This window comes from Sitophilus oryzae, unplaced genomic scaffold (genome assembly GCF_002938485.1).
Source record: "Sitophilus oryzae breed Bouriz unplaced genomic scaffold, Soryzae_2.0 scaffold_1576_pilon_pilon, whole genome shotgun sequence".
Classification (NCBI taxonomy): Eukaryota; Metazoa; Arthropoda; class Insecta; order Coleoptera; family Curculionidae; genus Sitophilus; species Sitophilus oryzae.
Window position 1 is genome coordinate 18,034,314 of NW_022146254.1, and position 8,843 is coordinate 18,043,156.

Sequence of the window (8,843 nt, forward strand, 5' to 3'; positions counted from 1 at the left end):
TGCAGTTGTTGTAATATGATTGTAATATTTGGTATATAAATAACTTATTTTGAACTTAACTGAAATGTTAAACAGTTTTTTTATATAAATTAAAGCTACATTTTTTGGAGTGACTCAAATATGCCAATTTTGGACTTAACATTGTTTGCTTCTAGGGTACAGATATGCATACTTCTTTCCACAGCATGCCTACAGGCCTTCCTTTTTTCATTATTGCTCTTTTGGTCTGCGCTTCTTTCATCCAGTTGGTTCGATTCATCATTTTATATCATTAGTCTATCTGGTGTTTGGTCTGCCAATTGATCTGCGTCTTTGTCTGACTTCCAATTCAAAAATACGCTTTAAAAAAATACGTAATTTTTTCGAGATATGTATTCTGCCCTTCCCCGTGAATTTCTTTCTTATCATTTTTTTAAAATTTATATTAACACCAAACAGTATTGCTGAAGCTATTGGTTGCGAGCTTGTGTGCAAACTTTGTCTTCTCTAATTTTTGTCAAAAGTTGAGGGGATATGTATCTCCTTAAATTGTTCCCTCGTTTTCTATCCTGAATCACAATTAGCTTGTTGCCTGCAAATCTATAATTCTCATTAAATTATCACTTCATCACACCGCGGTTTTCATCTGCATTGTTAGTCCGCTCTGGATTTCAACGTTACAAATCTCTTTCTCTAACGGTTTCCTATAAGTCAGTGCTACATTCCCCGGTCATCTACACTGATCAGATCGTTATAAGAAGAACAAGCCTCCACTTGGAACCTAAGTTGCCAATGAAAGAAGTTGATATCCTCCAAGATATCTTCTATAAAACCACCCACATTAGCACGAAGTTATACAGGGAACACCTGAATGACATGCTAATATTTAAGGAGATGATTCTTGGACCTATACAGGGTGCTACAAATTCGAGGTACGAGCATTGGTAACTCGGTAACCGTAATAGATACGAACATGCTTAAATTGGGGCAAAGTTGCGCTTTGGGATGTTCACCAAGATGCCATTAAAAAAGTTTTAACAATTTCAAGAATTGCTGAGTTTTTTGGAAAAAACGGATATTTTTGAAAATCAATTTTATTTTTTCCTGTCGATACTTTTTAGAAAATCAAAAAACTAATTGCACATTCTCATAGCCACTTTATTAGGGATATTTGATAGTATTTTTAGATTTTCAAATCAGATGATAATTTGTGAGATACAGAGGCCAACTTATTTTTTTTAAATACGAGCCTGCATTTTTAATTTCAGATTTTGAAAGAACTCGCTCTCCCGAGTACAATGATATGCCACACTTAATATTTTTTTTGTTTTGGAAATTAGGACACAATTGATTTAAACTAATTTCAAGTCCGGCTCTGTTTTTTTAATATTTAATATATGCATCGTTTCAATATTGATAAGCTTTCAAACTTAACAGTGACGTAGGTTGATTACGGAAAATCAAATGCAATAAAAAAAATAATATAAATAAAATGTAATATAAACAATCAACTCATTTCCCCGGAACATGGATTTGAAATATGGCCAGCGAGGTACCTGGACCGTCTGATGACGTCAAGTAATTCGACAGGTCCAAATTTTAACAAAAAAGTAAAATCAACATATCTCGGCTGTTACAATAAAGAGTACAAAATACATTCGAATGTATAAGAAGATCTATTCAAAAGCTATAAATAAAATTGAATGAAAAATAAATTTGTGCAATATGGAGGCTGGTAACCCTTTCGAACATGTAGACTATGTAAAGCATTTGAAACTAGTTCGTAGAAGTTAATTTATTCATAATAACTACGATTAATATTATGCAAATTATTAGATCGTACACTGAGAATTTCAAATTCACAATAAGAAAAGTTAAAAATAATATCTTTAAATTGCTGATCTGGATATTATTTATTTGAATCTTTCATTTGGCTCAATTTTTCTTATTCAATGTTAATTAGCACTGATCAATATTGTTGCGATGAATATAAGCAGATTAAATAATTTAAAAAACAGAGTCGGACTTGAAATTTTTTTAAATTATAATTAAATAGTTTTGTTGCTGTTAAGGGACACCCAAAACAAAAAAAGGTATAAAGTATGGCATATCGTTGTACTCAGGAGATTGAGTTCTTTCAAAATCTGAAATAAAAAATTGCAGGTCCGTATTTAAAAAAATTAACTTGGCCTCTGTATCTCACAATTTATCAGCTAATTTGAAAATCTAAAAATACTATCAATAAAGTGGCTATGAGAATGTGCAATTAGTTTTTTGATTTTCTAAAAAGTAACGACAGGAAAAAATAAAATTAGTTTTCAAAAAAATCTGTTTTTTCCAAAAAACTCAGCAATCCTTGAAATTTTTAAAACTTTTTTTCATGGCATCTTGGTGAACAGCCCAAGAATCAACTTTGCCCCAATTTAACCATCTTCGTATCTATTACGGTTTCCGAGATACCAATGCTCGTACCTCGAATTTGTAGCACCCTGTATATTATATAAATTTTCTAATTTATTTTTCAAAATAGTTCTGATGGTATATTTGATACACGTCTTCCATGCGTCAAAATGCTTATTTTGATATACATATAACAAAATTATTTTATTTCTTATTTTCAGCATGCACAAATGATTTCAACACAGTCCACAAGTCAACAGTCAACAACAACAGTCATCGCATCATATTTTCAGCGATTTGACCCTAAAATAAACTGACTTAATTTTTTTAAGCAAAACTATGCGTCAGGCGAAAAAAATCAAGAGATATTTTTTTAGAAATAAATGGAGATTTGGAAAATAATTTTTATTTTAAGAGAGAAGTCACTCAATTTAAAACTCGTATGGACGGCACTGGTTCAAATAAATAAAAATATTTGTACACCAAAAGAGGTATTTTGATGCATAAAAGACGTGTATCAAGTTTTCAGTTTTAAGTAAATTCAATCAAGGAAATAACGATTACCGCCAAACATTTTCCACCTCTTCTTACACGCTATTAATATGGCCAATCCTTACCTGATGCTTTGAGAAAATACAAACAAACACTCTTTGAGTCATTGATTTTCTATCTGTAGACCATGAAGAGTCGACTATATGTTATATTTTTTAAATCTAACTCATTTACAAATTTTCTCGAAAGACCCTCATTTATAAACAACCTGTATTCCTATATTGTATTATTTTATATTGATTTGTAATGTGTTGTTTCTTTCGAAAGCACTTTTTCTCTGCGCTTGTTCAGAACTTCTCATTATAAACTTGCAAGATGAGAATAAAGAGATAATAAGGTCACTGGATTTTCTGAGTGAGCAGTTTGATGAGGAAAAGAAACGGTCAAAGGTGTTGGAAGATATAGTAGGCGAGATAACAAAGGAAAATCAAGTTCTGAAAGCTGAAGTTGACAAATTGAAATCAGTATCTAACACTGTGCAAATGAAAAAGATTGAAAACAACTTGTCAATTACGGGCCTCACTGCTAAAGAAGAAACTCAGGAACAAGCACTTATAAAAACCCTAACCCTATTTTCTTTCTTGGACACGCCCTTGACCTCAAACGATATATCCAACTTCAGACAAGTGCCAACAAATAGCGGTACAACAGTCATCGTTACCGTAAAACCAGAACATAAAAAGCTAATACTTCAATCTCGTGGCAGAAAAGGAAAACTGACACTAAAAAATACTAAATTTTCTGATTCGAATGATAGAATTTTTGTTGATGAGGAGCTTACAAAAGAGACATATGCGCTCTTTAAAAAGGCCAAGGAAGAACTTCGAGGTGTCGGCTACAAATATGTGTGGCATCGAGATGGGAAAATATTATCACGCAAGAATGATGATTCCAAAGTTGTTGCTGTCCGCAATGAAAGTCACCTTAAAGACTTACTGAAATAAACTCTTATCCGTGTTATTTTTTCTTTATTTTTATCTGTTTCTGTTATAATTCCGTTTTGTTATTTCTGTTTTTAGTTTTTATCCACTTGCTTACCACTTAACTTTTTTCTATCTTTATGAATAGTCAAAATAAGGAAAACAACTTAAAAATAGGTCATATAAATGTGCGATCTTTATTACCAAGTTTTTATAAAATCAAGACATTGATAAATGACTTAGAGCTGGGTATATTGGGAGTATTTGAGTCATGGCTTAACAATAACACAACTGATGCTGATATTTACATACAAAATTTTAATTTCTTTCGAGTTGATCGGGAATCCAGAGGAGGGGGCATAAGTTTTTATGTTCGATCGGACTTAAATGTTGTGGAGAACAAAACGGGAAGCTTTGAGCAACAGTGGCTTATCTTGAAAATTAACAAGGTTAAAATCGGACTTTCCATATTCTAACGTCCTCCAAATTATAACGCTCTAAATGCGTTACATCAGTTGGAAGACACTATAGCCAACGTTGTTCCTTTAACAGATGAACTAGTTATAATGGGTGACATTAATATCAACCTGTTGAGACATACTAATGTTACTAACCAGTTCGACAATCTCCTTGATGCTTTCAACTTTAAGCAGGTTGTATTAAATCCCACCAGATACTCTCGAGAAAATACTAGCTTGATTGACGTTATCATCTTGTCAGATGACCGTCTTTTAAGTGGTGCTGTTCAACACCATGATATGCACAATCATTCTGATCATCAATTAATCTATTGCACTCTTAACATCAAAATATCTGCGTCGAGGCCAAAAATTATTAAATATCGTAATTTTAAGCAATTTGACATTAACACGTACACACAAGATCTTATCAACCTGGCAGGTTTTAAACTGTGAAAATGTTAACGAAAAAGTTTCTTTACTTTCTGAAATGATTTTGGCCCTCTTTGAATGTCATGCTCCAATATCTGAGAAAAAGGTTACCAGACCTCCTTCTCCCTGGTTCACTGATGCCCTGCGTGCAATGAAAAAACATCGCAATAATTTATTTCTAGATATAAACGGACTAAAAGCGTGCGCGATTGGAAAGCATATAAGGAGATTAAAAATCTTTTCACGTCAGCCGTTCGGGCGGAAAAAAAATCTTATATTGACTACGTAAGTCGTACCAAAAACCTCAGAGAAATCTGGAAAACTCTCGATCACCTTAATATACACAGTAGGTCAAAGAAAAATGTGGATATCCCTAATCACTTGAAAAATCCTGACGTGATTAATAAATACTTTATAGATTCTGTTAGACAAATCCCTAATAATGTGAACCATGATACCATTAGCAAATACCTTAATACTAAATGCACCACATCAGAGTTTGAACTCAAACTTATACAAGAGGATGATGTCGTATGGGCCCTCTCACAAATAAAATCTAATGCATCTGGTGCCGATGGGATCTCGCTTCACATGCTGAGACTATGTTGTCCAACAATCATACCTTTTCTTACTGAAATACATAAATCATGCATAGAAAAAAGCATTTTTCCCTCACAGTGGAAGGTGACGGAAGTTATACCGTTACCAAAAGTTAGCAGCCCTAAAACCATTACTGAACTTCGTCCCATTAGCTTGTCACCAATGCTTTCTAAGGTGTTTGAAAAGCTTATTTACAGACAAATTATTGTCTATTTCACTAGAAATAACCTGTTACCCAAACTGCAGTCAGGTTTTCGTAAAGGATACAGTACAGCCACGGCTTTGTTAAAAGTGCTGGATGACATCTTACTGGCAGCAGACAAGGGAGAAACATCTGCCCTAGTATTACTAGATTACAGCAAAGCATTTGACACCCTCAACCACGCTCTGCTTTGTGCCAAGTTAAGCCATTTCGGACTTAAATTTAAAACTGTCCAGCTTATCCGTAGTTATTTGGACGGCAGGTCTCAGCTGGTGGTATTGAGTAACATAAAGTCAATGCCTTTGGAAATTGATAGGGGGGTCCCTCAGGGGTCACTTTTGGGTCCTCTTTTCTTCATCATTTTCACAGCGGATATGTCGAATTGTTTTAAAGAGTGTAATAGTCACAGATACGCAGATGACACGCAAATCCAGGGGGGTTTCATTTTCACAATCTGATGCAGTGGAAGCCTCAAGGAGACTTAATGATTGTCTAGAATCCATCTTTAAATATTCACAAAATCACGGCCTAAAACTGAACCCAAATAAGTCAGCTATTATATACTTTGCACCAGCCAAGAATTGGGCAGCTCAGACTTTGAACGTGTCAATAAATGGTGTAAGAATCCATATTGTTGACGAGTACAAAAATTTGGGTGTAGTGTTCGACAGCACACTTCGATTTCGCATTCAAGTATCAAAAGTTCTCCAAAAAGCCTATATTAATCTCCGCAACATCTATAAAAGCAAAGATGTTCTTAGCTTTGGGTTAAAAAAAATTATGCGAAGCACTTGTCTTAAGTCATTTGAATTACTGTAATTTTATATATGGACCTTGTTTGGATGTTTCAACCAAATTCAAATTGCAAAAAGTTCAGAACTCTTGCATTCGTTTTATTTATAACCTCAAACGTAGTGATCACGTGAGCCACAAACTTCATGATCTAAAGTGGCTAAATATATCGGATCGACAAAAACTTAATTTTGCTTGCTTCCTGCATAAATTAATTAAATCTGAGAGCCCTTCATATTTGTTTGTAAAACTAACACGTAGGGACAATATTCATCCACGCGAAACTCGTTTTAATACGCACTATCCGGACCCGGAGCTGCTTCTCATATGCATCAGTTAAACTGCTTAACCAGTATCCCATTATCAGTCAATCAAACAATATATCGTTTCGCACATTTAAATCAAAATTTAAAAAGCATCATTTACACGCATTTGTTTACTTTTCATAAAACTGTTTTTTAATGTTAAGATTGCTGGCAATGTTTTAGGTTTAGATTTAGGAATATTATGCTTTGTTAACAAAAATTTATATATTTTTTAACAATAAAGTATTTTTGAATTGAAATTGAATTTAATTTTACAGACAAATAACTAGGTGGTTATAGTGGTTATCCTTTTTTTGTTTCTTTTTTGTCCTTTTTGTTTTTTTTTGTATTTTTTTTCGTAGTATATTATGATAGGTAGATAATATCGTGAAACTTTTTATTTTTATTTTAAACTTATAATTGTATTTTTTTTAATGCTCGGTTAAACCTTTGGTTAAACTAACAGCTCAGCTGAATTTCGCCGAGTTAAAAATAAAGGCGTTTTTATTTATTTATTTATTTTATATCCAATTTGAAATTTGATGGTATCCTCGGACCATCGTTAAAAATTACAACTCGAAAAATATTTATAGCTGTTAATGAAGGTGATATTAACAAAAAATATTTTACTTATATAATAGTAGAACGAGTTACATCTAAAGACTCAAAATCTCTACTACTTCTGTCATCTACTTCATCTACTACTACTGTCATCTACTTCTTCTAACGTCTACATCCGAAATCGATGACGATGATGCGGAGCGGCAAAGGCGCACAGAAGACGACGACGACGGAGAGACGGTGACAGTGACAGATCCCTGAGGACGGATCAATCGGCGAAACGGTGAAAAGGGGCGAGGGAGCGAGGTAAAGGTCGGCGGGATTGAATGCTGCCGCGATCGTTCAATGTCGATATAACGAGCGAAAGGGACGTGGATAAGGCGTAGTAGAAGAGGAGTGGAATTATAGGCCCAAAGTAACGCAGTGTAGATAACTACATCCTAAATACGAGCTCGTTATTTTTTCACTTGAAACTTTTTAAAGACCTTTATTGCTTCAGCATACGCCTTTGGTGTTCTGCAGGAAGAAAAGTTGGGCAAAACTTTGCAACTGTTTCTTCCTTTCCTTAGGTCGCCGTCGCTCTTCGGAGGTTGGCGATCCAACTGGATATGATGGTAGTGAAACTGCATCTCTGAAAATTTCAATGGATGCATATTCTTTTCGTTTACATCTTTATCAAGGTGGGACTAAGGATTTGATATTGAAGAAAAATGTGGGACGATTTCGGCATAATTTGGGATGGGCTACAAGATGACGCCATCGACGTTTCGAACTGATGCCTCTAAATGGGCGAAATCATAAGGATTTTTCTTAATTATGGGTCGATTGGAACCAAACTCGGCACGTGGATAGAGGTACCCGAATGGAGTCCTCTGACGGACGCACAGACAAGTAAGAAGTTTCACTTAAAATATGCACACACAATTGTTTTTAAATACACACACCGGAAAAGTCTAGGGGTATTAAAATTTTATCCAGCCATCGTCAGTAATTTTATTATTTGCATTTCGCTTTTTTAAAAGAAATTTACCGAATTTTTCGAATTTACCTTGATTTTTATTGGACTCAAAAAATACACACTTTTTTTTTATTCTAAACTGTGAATTAAAAAAAAAGATAAAACCAATTTTACTTAATAAAGGGTATGGCCTCCTCTACTGTTCATTATAGCCCTACATCGTCTCTCCACGCTCCTAATCAGGTTGTCGATCTCTTCTTGAGGTACAGCCTGCCACGCTGCATTCACGGCCCGAACCAGATCCCTACGAGATTTACGAGGCATACCGATTCTCAAAATTTTTCTTTGGACCGCGTCCCATATGTGCTCGATGGGGTTGAGGTCAGGAGATTGTGCCGGCCAGAGTAAGATGTTTAATTGATGAGCATTGATAAACTCACTTACCACTCTGGCTGTATGAGGCCGTGCATTGTCATGCATGAGAATGAAGTTTCTCCCAAAATCATTGGCATATGATAACACGACAGGCTCAAGAATTAAATCACGATATGTGATTCCTGTTAGAAACCTTTCAAGAAAAACGAGATCGGTTTTTCGGCCTAACTGGACTCCTCCCAAGACCATAATTGCTCCACCTTGATACGGATGCACTTCCTGAACATGATCCAACCGAATAAGATTTCC

General features: G+C 34.6%; 1 protein-coding gene across 1 annotated transcript; it reads left to right on the forward strand.

The window, feature by feature from the left end:
• The first annotated feature begins 1,506 nt into the window (after positions 1–1,506).
• On the forward strand, positions 1,507–3,875 carry LOC115879200. Its single transcript, XM_030895892.1, has 2 exons — positions 1,507–1,531; positions 3,199–3,875. The coding sequence occupies exons 1-2, from the start codon at positions 1,507–1,509 to the stop codon at positions 3,873–3,875; spliced, it is 702 nt and encodes a 233-aa protein (XP_030751752.1).
• The last annotated feature ends 4,968 nt before the right edge of the window (positions 3,876–8,843 follow it).